The sequence below is a fragment of the Microcaecilia unicolor genome, chromosome 4 (genome assembly GCF_901765095.1).
Source record: "Microcaecilia unicolor chromosome 4, aMicUni1.1, whole genome shotgun sequence".
Taxonomy (NCBI): Eukaryota; Metazoa; Chordata; class Amphibia; order Gymnophiona; family Siphonopidae; genus Microcaecilia; species Microcaecilia unicolor.
The window spans coordinates 266650400-266666809 of NC_044034.1; the positions used below are offsets into that span (position 1 = coordinate 266650400).

Consider the following 16410-nt stretch of genomic DNA (forward strand, 5'->3'; position numbering starts at 1 on the left):
AAGTTACGAGAATCAAGTAAAACATACAAAATAAACTGTTCTAGAAAGATGGAGAAGATAAGAAGCAGGTAGTCCAACAAGATGTACCATCGCAGATCATGTAAAAAGATAAAGGATACATTACAATGTGTATCTTTTCTCCGGTTATTATGCATGTGCCTTGTGATCAGTAAGATCATCCTACCTTTGCCTTTTTCTGTATACTTTGGTAACACTGAAGAGATATAACCTTCTGTGCTTATACTAGGATCAGTTTTTCTCTCTTCTAGTTTCCTGGTGTTCCTTGAATGACTTCTCAAGGGACTGCCGGAATAAAGTAGAATAATAAGTGAAGCAAAAGCCTTCCTAATCTTCTCCTGCCACATGTATTTAATGATGGCACTTACTGGCTAAGCAACATTTGGCAATGTTCCATTTTGCTTAATATTTAAAGCATCAGCAAGAGCTTTAAAAACCCCCAATAAAAACCCCACAAAGCCTAATTAGAACTCATAATTAAATATGAAGCTGAGAAATGATCAAACTTAATATGTATTTAATAATACAACAACTGTAAATTAAAACAACTTAAAATGCCAGGAAGAAAAGCAGTGTTTCACTTTCAGCTAGTATTTTCTATGAATAATGCAGGCAACAGATATATGAACACCCGATAACTATGAAATGCGAAGTTCTAACATATCTTATGAAACTGGAAGCTAGACATACATGTTTTAGTGCTTATATGTTTTAGACAGTGTATGTTAAGGGCTCATTTTCAAAGCATTTAGACTTACAAAGTTCCATAAGTTACTATTGGGCTCATTTTCGAAACAAAAAAACATCTAAAAAGTGGTACAAAGAGGTATTTGGATGTTTTCTTTGCCAACCGTCCAAATCGCTATTTTTGAAACCCATTTTTAAGCTGTTTTCTATGCAGTTCATATACTGCAGGCATAAGGGCTACTGTAGTGGTGTACAGTTGTGTGCAGTGGATTTTGGAGGGCTCACCATACAATATAAGGGGATAAAGTTGAGATGTATATCTGGGAGCTCTTACATGAAGTCCACTGCAGTGCCCACCTATGGTGCCCCACTGTTCTGCTGGGATGTCTCTATGGTCAGACTACTAAGAACGCTTGCTCCTCCTACATCCCAACGGCTTGATTTTGTGCATTTCTCACTTGAACATTGTTTTCCGAAAATGGTCCAAAAAGATAAATGCACTGAGCGCAAACACCACCTAGCAAATGGCCATTAAAAAAAAAAAGACTTTTTCAGGTTCGAAAATGGTCATGTTCGCTAATGGACTTTTGGACGTTTTCTGCAAAGCATCCAAAGTCGGATTTAAATGTCACATTGAAAATGCCCCTCCACGTAACTTTATGTCTAAGAGCTTTGAAAACATGCCTCTAAATGTGAACTGAAATGAAAAATGAATGAAAAGCAAAGTGAAACAAACCTGGAATTCAAATCAAATTCTAAATTGTTTTAATAGACAGCCCTACTGGGAGCTTGTACTGGCACACCTACCAGCTCTCCTCTGTAGATATCTGCCCTACTATGCCATGCTAATATGCACACCCTAGTCTTTAGTTGATCTATCTGTGTACCCACCTCGTATTAGACAATGATGGCAATGGCAAACTTTGTGTCTGTTCTAATGATCTGTGTTGACTCGCTTCTGCAAGAAAGGAAAGAAAAGATTATTTAAAAAGTTAAAGCCTGTGAATTCTATTGCATTTTTAATATTTTGTAACAATTATCAAAGGTACAGTGTCAACAAACATACATAGTTAAAGTATGGAGATTAGAGGCTCAGGTAATTCTGAAGGTCCAACAACACACTGGTCACCTTAACCTGACTATATTGTCCAAAAAAAAGTGATTTACTTTTAAGTACAATCAAAATCATCTCTGTGCATATATGTGATGTTCTTGGTATTCTGTTTTTGCTGTTCTCTTTCCATTGTAGTATAAAGGTGAGCTTGCTGTGGTCTGACCATGGAACCTCCTCCCATTTGTGATTCTCTATTATGTGGAGAGGCTTGTAGCAAAGCAACTAATGGAATATTTGACACAATTCTCAATCCTACATAATTCCCAATCAGCAAAGAGACGGTCATAACTACCTTAATAACGAAGTTCAGAAACCCACTAAGCCAAGATCAAAATATATTACTACTACAATTTGACTAATGGCACTATTCAACTACATGAGAATTAGCGGAACAGTGGCAGCATGGTTTAATGGTTTCCTAAAAGACCAGATCCTATATTGTAAATGAATGAGTGAATAAATATACTGTATATATATATATATATATATATATATATATATATATATATATATATATACACACACATACACATGCACTTTATGAAGAGAGACAATAATGTGAATTTACATTTTCACAGACAAATATACTTATTAAAGCTTCAAAACAATTATTTGAATTTAGTTTGTGCCTTTTCAGTAGTAGCTCAAAGCGAGTTGCATTCAGCTACAGTAGGTATTACCTGTATACCCTCATTATCGTACTCTTGCTTTCAAGGAAATGCACCACTGTAAAACCATACCAGTTCTAAAACACAGAGGTAATTTTAAAAAGGAATTTCTCTGAGCTAGATTGTGTTTTACATGCAGAAATAGGCTGCATGTCTGACTGTATAGTACTCATATGGACCTTTTTAATGAAGTGCGTTAAGCAATTACCATGTGAATTAAAATGCACTGTTATTGCATAAATGCAACAACTTACCATGGTGGCAATATAGCATGCACTAATTCAAGTGCTAGTTGTATGCTACATTAGGACTAAGGTGGACTGCACACCACAGGTAATGTGAACTAATTGCAAATAGTCTTAAATGGCAGAATAAGTGGTCTGTATAAGACTACCACATGGGTGTAATAGTTTCTGAGGGAGCTCCTCTTCTATGATATATTATAGATATTGTAGCAGGTACATTCTCCTGGTTAGCATAAGAAGCTCATAATATAGCTAGCACAGGGGGCAGAGCTATAACTGAACACCTGGTAAGAACCTGTTCTGTAAAGGAATGTAAAATATATGCACCTGTAAGTTAAGCGCAAGCACTTACGCTTGCTATAGAGCTGGTGTTTGTGTGCCTAAATGCCAGAGATGCACACCTAACTTTAAATATTCTATACGTCACGCTTGTGAATCCTGCCCATGAGTTGCTCAGATTTCCCCCCTTTGTGTACACCCACCTGTAAAACAGATGCTACGTAAGATATGCGTGTATATAGAGGATAGTGCTTAGATGGAATTTTGGAATTTATGCACATATGTGCACACATATGTGGGAATTATCTATTCTAATGAATTACAAGTATAATCAGCATGTAACTATTAGCACATACTTTATAGAATTGCCCTGAATGTTGTTAAAACCTTGATCAGAAAGGAATAACACAGTAACACAGGGGCGTAGCTAGATGGCCAATTTTGGGTGGGCCAGAGCCCAAGGTGGGCGGGCATGGAAATCACCCCCCCCCCCCAGCCCACCTCCAGTTTGCTCCTCTCTCCACCCCTCCCTGCCCAAAACCCCCAAATATTAAATACTTGAGCTGGCAGGGATCCCCAAACCCTTACAGCTGAAGATTTCCTCCTCCTCCTCAAGCAGCTCGCACTCTTCCAAATGGCAGCCGGCAGCACTTGCCTCAAACTGATGCTGCTGCTGGCAGGCCATGCATGCTCAGTGCTTCTGCATGTGCGAAAACTGAGCATGTGTAGAAGGGCCAGTCTGTGTCAGCTCAAGGCAAGTGCTGCTGGCTCACATTTGGAAGAGCGCTGGCTGCTCAAAGAGAGAAAATTTTCAGCATGGCACGGTTTGGGGATCCCCACCAGCCACAGCAAGTGTCACAAATTTAGGTGGGCCTGAGTCCAAAGTGGGTGGGCCGTGACCCACCCAGGCCCACCTGTAGCTACGCCACTACAGTAACATAGTAGAATATGGCAGATAAAGACCTGAAGAGCCCATCCAGTCTGCCCAACAATCATACTCTATTAATTCATGATTAAAACAATGAATGTGGTACAAAATACATATACTTCATCCTGACCTTTCTTTGCTACCCGGCACTTATATCCCTATTACTGGAGTAGCTGTCAAAATCCACTCCAGCCTATCCTGATCTGTCTTGCCATATACAGGACACAGACCATAGAAGTCCGCTTGGCATCGTCCTTGCATTCCAACTACTGGAGTTGCCGTTGAAGCTCTCTCCAGCACATTCTAATCTGTCTTGCCATTTACAGGACACAGACCATAGAATCTGCTTGGCACTGGCCTTAGTTTATCGCAGCTGGAGTTGCCGTCTAAACACCACTCAACACATCAACTTGCATGAAGTCAATTTTTTGTTTTTATTCGTGCTGAACATGGAATACTCAAAAGTAGAGAAGTGGTGTTTTACCTCTGCAAGCTTCCAGCTGGCTAGTTAAGACCTTTCTAATTTCATTTACCCATTGGGCTTTGATTTCAGCAGTTGGTGCCTAATGAAAGAGAGGGCAGTTAGCATTTCAACAAGAACAAACCTTTAGAAAAAGTAGCTGCCATTTAAACGTTGAAACTCCTTGCTACTACAAATGCAAGGTAGGGGGGTAATATCCAGCCAGCAATAGTCAGTAGTTTTGTAATTAGGCCCCAATATTCAGTGCCGGCATCTATTCAGACTCCAGCACTGAATATCTAGGCTTTGTGAGGGCCCTGGCAGTAACCAGAATACAGGCAGCCAGGTATGTTGTTCAACCTGCAGCCTGGTTAGCTAACTGGGTAGCAAGCTAAATATCAAGTTAGCTCCTTCTGAACTCTCTCCTGAACTCCTCCCCACAAGATCTTATCCACCGAATCCCCCACCCAAATGAGCAGCCCCTTATCACAGAAACTCCTCTCCCACCACCTTAGGGTACTTTGTGGTGTAGTAGGTAGTTGAAAAAGGAGAGATCCCCACTTGTCTCTGCTGGCTCTGAGTTCAAAATGGCTGCTGTGACCTCTTATGGAAGTCTTATGGGTACTACTGTGAGAGGCATGGGCAAGAGCAAGTGGGGATTGCTTCAGCCCCAACTAACCACTAGGCCACGATGGGTCCAAAGTACGCTGGGGGGGGGGGGACAGGATAGGAGCTGCATATGGGGGGAGGTGGTGATTGCGAGGGTAAGATCTTGTGGGGGGGGGGGGTGAGAAGTGAGGGAGAACTTTTGGGGGTGTGGTTACCCAGCACTGGCCAAAATTCAGACTGGCACTCAGCTCAGCGTATAAAGTTAGGACAGCCTTTTTGCTGTCCTAACTTTATCTGTTTACTTAACCAGTTAGTGGACTGAATATCACTGCTAACGTCTGCCCGAACTCCACCCCGTCAGAAGCAATATTCAGCGGCACTGCCCACTTAAGTGGCCAGCTCAGTTGGGTTTAAACCCTACCTGGTTAAACACTTTTGAATAACAGGCCACACATGTATACATTTACGCACATCCTATTTCACTGTATATTTAATGTACCTCACAGTATATAATGATGACCTCGACACACAGCACAATCACTGGTGTGATATGACAAAATTCTGGCTTCTGTTTCACAAAGTCTTCATATGTCAATAATTAAGTACATTTCTAAAAGCAAGTCAATTCCTTAAAAAAAATTAAATAAAGCTGGATTACCTGTACAATATAAACTTCTTCCCTTGCATTATACCAGATTTCAAATTTCTTTATGTCCCCCTTCACATTTTCCGTTATTCCAACAGAAGTCATCTGCCAGACATAATGAATTGAAGGTGATGTAGAAGTTTCCAGAATAGTACCAGAAAACATCTTTGTAGTCTAAGGTTGCATCCACTAAATATAAAATGGTGTAATTTCAAAATGTAATTTCTAATACATCTTTTCAATTAAAATTGTTAGACAAAACAAAAATAATCATCATTGATGTGTGCTGCCATGACTGCTGCTTTCCTCGGAGATCCCACAATAAAAACTGCTGCACATAAAATGCAATCATCTGAAGCATTACATTTTGCTCTAGCCCATCTACAACAAATATTAATAAATCAAGCTATACATTAGCGATGTCCAAACTACAGCCCTAGCACTCTTCCACCACCTTGGAGTATTACCCCTATTCTGGCCAGAATAGGCCCATAGATTTAACTTCCTTCTATGGGCTGACAGAAGTCATGTCACTGTTGCAGTGACTGAGAGCCACAAACAAGAAGGAAACAACCTCCACATTGACAGTCTAATCAAAAGGGAGTAGAGGATGGGTAATGAACACTCCACCACAGGAACTGGTTCTTGAGTGATACTTTATTCAATATTTGTACAGTAGGACCCAACATGGTCCGCATTTCGGCGTAATTAAATGCCTACCTCATATCCAAACACTCCGTTCAGAAAACAAAGTCATCAAGCGCAGCCTGAGAGCTTCGGCATGATATTGTTTGTTTTGTTTGTTTTCTGAATGGAGTGTTTTGAATATTCCTGCCTATTCACATTTCGTTGAATATCATTGTGACCCCTGAGGTAGGCATTTCATTAAGCCAAAACGCGGACAGTGTCGGGTCCTACTGTACAAATATTGAATAAAGTATTCTCTCAAGAACCGGTTCCTCTGGTGTTCATTATCCATCCTCTACTGCTGCAGTGATAACATTCAATTGGAGCTCCAAGATCATAGTAGCCTAAATGTTTAGCTCATTATTGCTCTACAAGCTTGAGCTTGAAGATTCATAGTTGTAGAAACACAAATAAAGTGTTTCTTGGGATCTAGAAACAGAGTATATTCATGGAGCGGTAGATATGAATAGCTTTTCTCAGCTCAAAGTAGTATCACACAGTAGATTCTAGTACACAAAAGGACTTCACAGCTTCCATTGGATTTCTTACTGGTTTATCATACTTTTAGTGAATGCTTATAACTGTAGGAGGGTGCCTTTTCATATCCTTCGCCGTTTTCTTCGCGTTTCTTGCAGAACAGCACCGCCTTCTCATGGAGAAAAAGGTGCCTTTGCATTGGTTTAAATCTTGCCAAATCTTTCACTTTGGAATGACCCTTTTTATGCTCAGTCCATACACTGAAGGAGCCTTGCATTAGGAGTTTCCCAAGTTCATTTAGATTTCCCTGAAATCAATAAGAGAGAGTTGTTTATTTATCTTTTTTGTCTTCAATGCTAAACTTATAAACAAATTAACCTTGAATCCCCCTAGGTTTTAAGCAACAATAAACACATGCTAATTGTTTCATATACATACATGAAAATCTCTGGTTCAGGTTTCTGTGGATATTCTTCAGTATCAATAATTACGCCACTGCTGACCTGAGATCCATAAGGAAATATGTCTAGAGTACACTGTAATATTTAAGGAGTATTTTCATAACAGGGTGCCTACAAATATTTCAAAATAGACACCTACTTTATGAAAGGCAACATAGGTGCCTATGTGCCTTTATCCTAAAATGATCCCGTGTAGTGTGTGTAAATGCTCACCCACAAATTTGTACATATTTCAAAGAAGGTGTAAATTTTATAAGATATGCATGTAAATAGCAACTGCGCTCAGCTCCACTCAAACCAATGTTCCCTGTAATTTTTCTTTCCTACCGAGTGGTTGATTTAACAACCTGAGCAGCATAAAAAAAACTTCTAGTGCAGAATACATACTATGTATTGCAGAGGACATCAAAAGAATCACAATAAACCACTTATTTATATGCTAATGCAAACTTTAAATCCATCTCACCACAAATTTTCCTTGATTTAAAAAGCTTATATGTGATTATGCCTTAACATTTTGCATAGAGACATTTATGGAAAACAGGTACAAAAATATAATGCAGGTAAACGGAAATAAAAATTTTATATAAAGATGCCAAAGATGGCATGAGATTTACCACCACAATAACTGAGATATTTCTCATGAGCTCCAGCCATGTCTAACACCATTTCAGGCAGATGTACATTTCAAAAACTGACAAATTCTAATAAAAAACTAGAACATAAACTTATTTTTTCTACTTTTTGTTATCTGGTCATTTTATTTTTCTTAATTATATTGGCCCCAGTCTCTGATTTCTCCTTGTAACTCTCTTGTGAGGGTCTCCATGTCCATTTAGCATTTCTTCTATCTCCATGTCCAACATCCATCTCCCCTCTGTGTCCCTGTCTCTATCTCCTGCTATGTTTATTTTTTATTTTTTTATTACATTTGTACTACGCACTTTCCCACTCATGGCAGGCTCAATGCGGCTTACATATTGTATACAGGTACTTATTTGTACCTGGGGCAATGGAGGGTTAAGTGACTTGCCCAGAGTTACAAGGAGCTGCCTGTGCCTGAAGTGGGAATCGAACTCAGTTCCTCAGTTCCCCAGGACCAAAGTCCACCACCCTAACCACTAGGCCCCTCCCTGCGTCCTTATTCTTACCCTGTTCAGCATTTCCCTTCTGTGCCTATATCCCTCTCCCTCTATCCAGTATTACCCCTTTGTCCAGCACCCATGTCTTTTCCTTCCTTTTTGTTCACTCCCCGAGCCAGCATCTCTCCCTCTCTCTTTTCCTTCCTTCTTGCTCCCCTTCTTGAGGGTCCAGCAAGTATCCATCTCACTTTTACCTGTATCACTCCCCCCCACAGGTCCAGTGTGTATCCCTCTTCCTCCAACCCCCTGTTCCCTCATCTCTTCATCTCTCCCCCCCCCCCCCCGCCCCGTAGTCCTTTAAATGTGCCTTTGTTGCCAGCATTACCAGTAACACAGTGCCTTCAGTAATCCTTGAACCTTTCCATTTTCCTGTTGCATCAGAGGAGGCAGAGAAAATGACCTGGGCCAGCCAGAGGCAATGTGTCTTTAGTGCCGCTGCTGTCAGCTACCAAGGCAAGTTTAAAGGACCATCCAGGGGAGGGGAAGGAGAGATGAAGAAATGCCGGGATCTGTGGGGAAATGAGGAAAAAAGAGAGAGAGAGAGAGAGAGATACAGGAACCGCTGAGGAAGGAGAAAGAGAGAGATGCTGAACCCTCTGAGTTAGCTTTGTGGCAGTTTTAAAAAAAGATGCACAGCTGTCCCGCCTAGATAGAACAGTGCCTGTGTCCCTGGGAACATCTACACACAGGCTGCACTAGATACGATCAATATTTTGATGCACCTACTTTTTACACATGTATACCCTTGCATAATATTTTAAGAGCAATTTTCTATGTAAAACATGCTTAATATGCCAAAATGCTTTATAAAATTATCCCCTTACGAGAACAGTTTTCAAAACACTAACCATGTAAACCGATCATCAAAGAAATCACCCTCCTTTTGTTGCAGCTTAAAGGATACAAATAGTTTTATTTGTTTAGATTTAGCTCAAGCCTTTTCAGTAGAACCTCAAAGCGAGTTACATTCAGGTATGCTAGGTATTCCCCTTCCTGATCTCTAAAGGTCTTACAGGCTAAGGCCCCCTTTTATCAAGCCGCGCTAGCGGTTGCTGGTGTGGTAATGCTGACAAAACCCATTCACTTTGAATGGGCTCTGTCAGCATTGCTGCGCGGCTTGATAAAAGGGGGCCTAAGTTTGTACCTGAGACAATGAAGTGTTAAGTGACATGCCCAAGGTTACAATGAGCATTAGTGGGATTTGAACCCATAGCTTCCCTGGTTCTCAGCCCACTACTCTAGCCACTAGGCTACTCCTTCACTCCATATAAAAGAAGCGCTCCCAGGGATGCATTTAGATCAAAAACAACATGCACAGGTCCAGTTTTCAATTTTATATGTTATTTTCTGTGAAAGAAAGTGCCCACTGAAAAAGCTGATACAAGATCAGTGGGTAAAAAACACCAATGAATATGCAAAAGTGTAAGTGCATCAATGTGAATGAGCATGTGAGTGCCAAAGGAAGTAAATACCAATGTGTAATTCAGTATTTCTAGTCTACATTAAAATGGGAAAGCAAGCGACCACAGGATGACTAGGAGGTAAAGGAAAACAGATCCATGATGGAAAACCATTTCATCTCACAGATATCAGCTGATATGTTTGTTAATAATATAAAGTATAAATTACAAATGCTCAGTTTAACATGAAAGCACTTACCTCATATCCGGTAATGGCAATTTGGTGCATGGAATCATTTACAGCTTTGAGAATGCCCAAAATAGATGTTAATGCCTCCTGCAGGTCTTCAGCACCCTCACAGTTCTTACTGTATTTCAGCATTTCCTGAATAATTAACAGAGATGCTCAGAGTAGGATGTGAAAACATTGCTCTGTTCCCTCTTAAAAATGACCTCGCCCTTACAGATCAAGACCATTTTCTAGTTTTTAATTATTTTTTTATATATTTTCAAAAATATTTTATACTCCCATACAGAGAAGAAACTTTGGATAACAGTTCATATAAATAAACCGAAAAGATACATAATTAGAGGTCAAAAAATAAAAATGCAATCCATTCAAGTCCACATCAAGGAGAGACGAAACAAGTAATTAAAAATAAAAATAAAGGACAATAAAAAAGGAGAAACCTCCTTGCAGCAATATCAAATTGCCCTAAGTCCACTTTTACCTCATCACATCACTCAACAGAAGCAACGGTAGATTTATCAATTTTATTCATTTTTTCAAGTGCAATGGTCAAATATATATATATATTTAATACCCTGATAGGTAACTAGGCATCAAAGAGGAATCTCAAAAATGTTCCTCTGATAGCCAAAACGTTTACCGTCAGGGTCCAAAATAATTTATGCAGTTATGGAGTGCTACAAGCCTTATCTGGAAAAGATAGTATTTTTTTATCCACAAAATGGCAAATATATCTAAAATAAACTCTCAGTACAGCAACTTTATCTTTCTCATGAGCAAAGGTATCCAGCAGGGTGAACCTGAGAGTAATCTCCTCATTTGAGCTCTAAAAAAAAGTGTTAAATCGTGTTTTTAAAAATTTGGATTTAGCTCATAACTTTTCAGTAGTACCTCAAGGTGTGTTACATTCAGGTATACTAGATATTTTCCTGTCCCTGGAGGGCTTACAAACTGAGGAGATCTTTTACTTGAGATTAATGCATGCCCTGCTGCAGATAACATGTGCTTAACTTTAGTAAAAGACACCTTAAGTTTGTACCTGAGTCAGTGGAGAGTTAAGTGACTTGCCTAAGATCACAAGGAGCTGCAGTGGGTTTTGAACCAGTGCTCTAACCATCTGACTAATCCTTCACTAATCCAAACTAGAAAGAGAAGGCACTTCATTAGATTCGCCTGGTTGGTCCTTCAGAGCTTGAAATGCTTGAGGAATATAGAAAACCAAGAGTGCCCCAAGCCGGAAATGCCTCTTGTGCAACTCCTGTGTTCTCACCCTGTCTGATGTGTCACAGACAAGCAAGGGAAGTCAATGGATGGGGTGTAATTTTGGTGCTCCCAATTCCCTTGTACTCTGTGGCCACACATACCTCACTATGGCCTGGTAGAACACATTAGAAATTGCAATTTCTTCATGGTGAGAGATACCCAAGATTTCCTTGAAGTATTTCCTTAACAGGATATCTGCTGCCAACAAATTAGTTTTGGGAAAATTAAGGAACTGTAATTTTTTTACAGTTTGGGAAATTTTCTAAATTATGAATAAACCATCTTTTAATTGCCAACATGCCTACTGTCTAAAGGGAAAGAAGCTGAAGGTCCATCTTGGAAACCTGTTTCTCTCCCAGAGTAAAATATATATTTCCTGACATTTGAAAACAGCTTCAGAAGAGAAATTGCACAATAGAGACACCATGCCTTTAAGGATATCTTGGTTCTTTTTACAATCCTCGAAACGTCAACTAAGGAAGCATCTTCAGAGCTTAGTATATCAGGCTCCTGTGCAGTGGTATGCTGGAAAATTTTTAACAAGAGGCTTTCTCTCCGGGCATAGCCAGCCATACAGTGTGTGTGTGTGTGGGGGGGGGGGGGGGGGGAGAGAGGCCGAGGTGGACTGGAGGGCAACACACTCCTCACTCTCCCCTGTGCCCCCCATGCGAGCATGCATGGCATACCTTTGCTGGCAGGGATGCCGACTATCTTTCTCTTTTGATCTAGGCATAGGAAAAAAAAGATTTTAAATGCTCCCAGGTTTCAATCTAATTCATGCTTAATGTGGGAATATAAATCTCATAAATAACTTAAAATAAGTAAATAGATAGAAACTCTGGATGTTGAGCACCTGATTCTCATAATATGATATCTGTTTTAGTGGCTCTTTCCAGGAGAAAAGAAAAATCTCTGCATGAATACAACACGTGCTAGAGTGTCCCTATAACCAGCCTCTCCTCCAAAAGACACACTAATTACGATTTATATCAATTTACTACTCTACCTATGAAAAGCTGGCACGTTTGAACATATAAGTGAGATTAAATAAACATGCTACCAACATTAAAGAACGACAACATGGATGCAGCAGCTCAAAGGACTGTTTGATTTGTTTGGGATGATGGCTGCGTGGGGTAGGGAAAAGAGATAAATCTCTGAGGAATCTTGACAATATGTCTTCCTTGAGAAGCAGCCCTGCATTCACTGTTGCCAGCTTCCTTTCTTCTCCCGGGCCGGTACATCGGTGGCCCCTCCCCCATCCATAGGAACCCCAAGGGGCTTACTTACAAGCACTGATGATCTAGTGGCATAACTGGGACATGAGCTGTCTCTGCTGTCAAAATGACTGCAGCGACCTCCACTGGTAGTCTAGAGGTCACAGAAGCCTTTTTGAGACTCTAGCTGGCATGGGTAGAAGTGATCCTCTGTCAGTCTACATCTGCAGTTTTACTGTTGATATATCATTGTATAACTCCACTGGGACTCCCTTTCATTTAATGTGATTCAGTGACGTGCTCTGTTTAACCCTAGTTCCTCTGTGGCACTGCTGTATAAGCAGGCTATGATATAATGAGAGCAGTTATTATTTCTCTTCAGCCCCAAGGCCTGATGTGCCCTCTCTATATTTCACTTTGTACCCCTTCATCTTTTGCTGCCAGCACAGCTTTGGAAATGTCTGTCACCAATTGCTCACAGTGCTTTCCCCTTCACTTTTTGGAATCCCCCATATATTCAAATTACTGGTGTGATTCTTTAGATTTTCTATTTTATCCACCAGGGTCCTGATCTTTCAATTCTTGCAAAATTTCCTCATGTTCTTCCACCTTTTGCTCAACTTAATCCACTTGCTGTCCGTGGCAAAACAGTGGGTTTCTAAGCCTGTGAACTGTATTATTTCATGAAGTGCATTTCCCTTGTTTGGCCAGCAGATGGTGACTGTCTTTTTTTTTTGTAAAGCTATCACAGAAGTGACATTTTTTTCCCCACCTAAGTGTGAGGTAATCTTTAGTCTTAGATAGGGAGAGGAGAGAGAAATATCACTTCACTGAGGCTCTGTGAGCAAGTATACTTTATAACCTGTGAGAAGCTATATTTCCTGAACTCCCCCAGGTGCTACGCAGCTATTAACAAGTGTTAGATAGTTTTAAAATTGATCCTTGTTTTGGTTATCTGTTATTGCTTGCTGTACTTTTTTCACCTAGTTTTTTCAAATGTTCACTGTTTTACTGTAACAATAAACCTATTAATTTATTGACTCTCCTGTCCTGGTCTGACTGGGAACTGTGGGACCCCTAGGATTGTGGTCCCAGTGTCCTTAGAAACCACTGGGAAATTAGGTTGCAGTGGGAAACTTGCCTAGAGGCAAACGTAGCTCAGCAGGTGGAAGGAAGGGTATGCCAGAGTAGAGCATGTGCACAGCTGGTAGTGGGCCTGAGCAATGCTGGGACAGATCCTCTAGTTAGCCGCAGGTGGGTGCTAGGTGCAGGGCCGCTGAGAGCCAGAGCCGGGCCCGGGACAAGGCCGCCCCCGGGCCCCCCCACCCACCCCACCCGAGGTCATCGTCGCCGCTGGGCCCCCCCCTCACCCGAGGTCGCCGGGGCCCCCCTACACCCGCTAGCGGGCCCTGAACTAACCTTAAATGCCTCCTTCCTTTCCTTTCACCACCTTCGCGGCAAGCAGCAGCAGGGCAGACCTCTCCTTCCTTCCGTGCTCCGCCCTCGCGGACGTTACGTCAGGCGAGGGCGGGACATGGAAGGAAGGAGTGGCCTGCCCTTCTGCTGCTTGCCGCGAAGGTGGTGAAAGGAAAGGAAGGAGGCATTTAAGGTTAGTTAGTTCGGGAGCGATGGCGGGCGGGCCTGACTGCGGTGGCGCCGGGCCCGGGGACTTTTGTCCTCCCTGTCCCCCCCTCTCGGCAGCCCTGGCTAGGTGTTCCGTGACACTGTCCAACATCCATTAATCACTGTACAATTCCCCAGGAGCTCTTTCAGTTCCTGTATATTAACAGTATAATCATTTTTCAATGCCTTCTAAAACTCCACCAAAATCCTTGGAAATCTGCCTTTGTAATTATCTCCTATTGGATCATTGAGGCTCATCTTTAGCGCTCCTTCAGGGCTGTCTGCTTCTTCTTTAGTATACTCAATTGACCCAGTGCGCCACACCATGCGGCCCCACCTCAAGTCTCCCTCCCAGGAGCATGAAAATAGGGAAAGGGATTGTGATTTGATATACTACCTGCCCGTGCTACAAAGTGGTTTACATATATGCAGGTACTTTTTATGTCTCCAGTGACCTCACAATGTTAAGTTGGGTTTTTTTCTGTTTTTTGTTTTGGACCTGGGTTAATGGAGGGTTAAGTGACTTGCCCACGATTACAAGCAGTGGTAACCAAACCCTGTTCCCCTGGTTCTCAGTCCACTGTACTAACCATTAGGCTATTCATCCATGAAAATATTGTTTGAGGTCGGCAGCTTTTTTGTATGACATCATGATTTGGCCTGCAGTACTTATGGCTTACTTCTCTTTGTTGTTTTAGTATATATTACAGGATTTCTATACTACAGATTGCACGAAAACAAAAGCACAGAGTCTTCAAGAAATGGGGCATCAACTCAAATTTTATTCAGCTGAATAAAATTTGAGTTGACGCCCCTTTTTTTGAAGGCTCCTTGTGTTTTTGTTTTCATGCTCTTATATGAGTGTACTTTGTTTTCCCTCTCCGGTGTTTCTTTTTTATACTACAGATTGCGTCAGAAAAGGAGGCAACCCTTGCAGATCCTGCAAGTCAAGCATCTTCCTTCCAATGACATCACCCAGAAGTACCAAACTATTTTTAAGAATAAAGCAAAATTAATTGGAGATAAAGATAAGAGGAAGGACATGAAGAAAAATGTGTGAAAATTGTTAGGAGGAAGCGCAGTGCATAAGTACATAAGTAATGCCATACTGGAAAAAGACCAAGGGTCCATCGAGCCCAGCATCCTGTCCATGACAGCGGCCAATCCAGGCCAAGGGCACCTGGCAAGCTTCTCAACGTACAAACATTCTATACATGTTATTCCCGGAATTGTGGATTTTTCCCAAGTCCATTTAGTAGCGGTTTAGGGACTTGTCCTTTAGGAAACCATCCAACCCCTTTTTAAACTCTACTAAGCTAACCGCCTTCACAACTTTCTCTGGCAACGAATTCCAGAGTTTAATTATACGTTGGGTGAAGAAAATTTTTCTCTGATTTGTTTTAAATTTACTACACTGTAGTTTCATCGCATGCCCCCTAGTCCTAGTATTTTTGGAAAGCGTGAATAGACGCTTCACATCCACCTGTTCCACTCCACTCATTATTTTATATACCTCTATCATGTCTCCCCTCAGCAGTCTCTTCTCCAAGCTGAATAGCCCTAACCTCCTTAATCTTTCTTCATAGGGAAGTAGTCCCATCCCCGCTATCATTTTAGTCGCCCTTCGCTGCACCTTTTCCAATTCTACTATATCTTTCTTGAGATGCGGCGACCAGAATTGAATACAATACTCAAGGTGCGGTCGCACCATGGAGCGATACAACGGCATTATAACATCCTCACACCTGTTTTCCATACCTTTCCTAATAATACCCAACATTCTATTCTAGCCGCAGCAGCACACTGAGCAGAAGGTTTCAGTGTATTATCGACGACGACACCCAGATCCCTTTCTTGGTCCATAACTCCTAATGTGGAACCTTGCATGACGTAGCTATAATTTGGGTTCTTTTTCCCCACATGCATCACCTTGCACTTGCTCACATTAAACGTCATCTGCCATTTAGCCGCCCAGTCTCCCAGTCTCGTAAGGTCCTCTTGTAATTTTTCACAATCCTGTCGCGATTTAACAACTTTGAATAACTTTGTGTCATCAGCAAATTTAATTACCTCGTTAGTTACTCCCATCTCTAAATCATTTATAAATATATTAAAAAGCAGCGGTCCTAGCACAGACCCCTGAGGAACCCCACTAACTACCTTTCTCCATTGTGAATACTGCCCATTTAACTCCACTCTCTGTTTCCTATTCTTCAACCAGTTTTTAATCCACAAT

General features: G+C 41.2%; 1 protein-coding gene across 5 annotated transcripts in view; it reads right to left on the reverse strand.

Moving 5' to 3' along the window:
- The window catches only part of MCF2L (MCF.2 cell line derived transforming sequence like), a 329928-nt gene that overhangs the window by 23688 nt on the left and 289830 nt on the right, over positions 1-16410 (reverse strand). For all 5 annotated transcript variants that reach the window (XM_030201525.1, XM_030201522.1, XM_030201526.1 and 2 more), the window contains exons 21-26: positions 10081-10206; positions 6904-7125; positions 5667-5759; positions 4424-4502; positions 1597-1663; positions 185-303 (exon numbers count right to left, since the gene is read on the reverse strand). In XM_030201525.1, coding sequence (XP_030057385.1) covers positions 185-303; positions 1597-1663; positions 4424-4502; positions 5667-5759; positions 6904-7125; positions 10081-10206 — 706 coding nt within the window. The remainder of the gene's footprint in view (positions 1-184; positions 304-1596; positions 1664-4423; positions 4503-5666; positions 5760-6903; positions 7126-10080; positions 10207-16410) is intronic.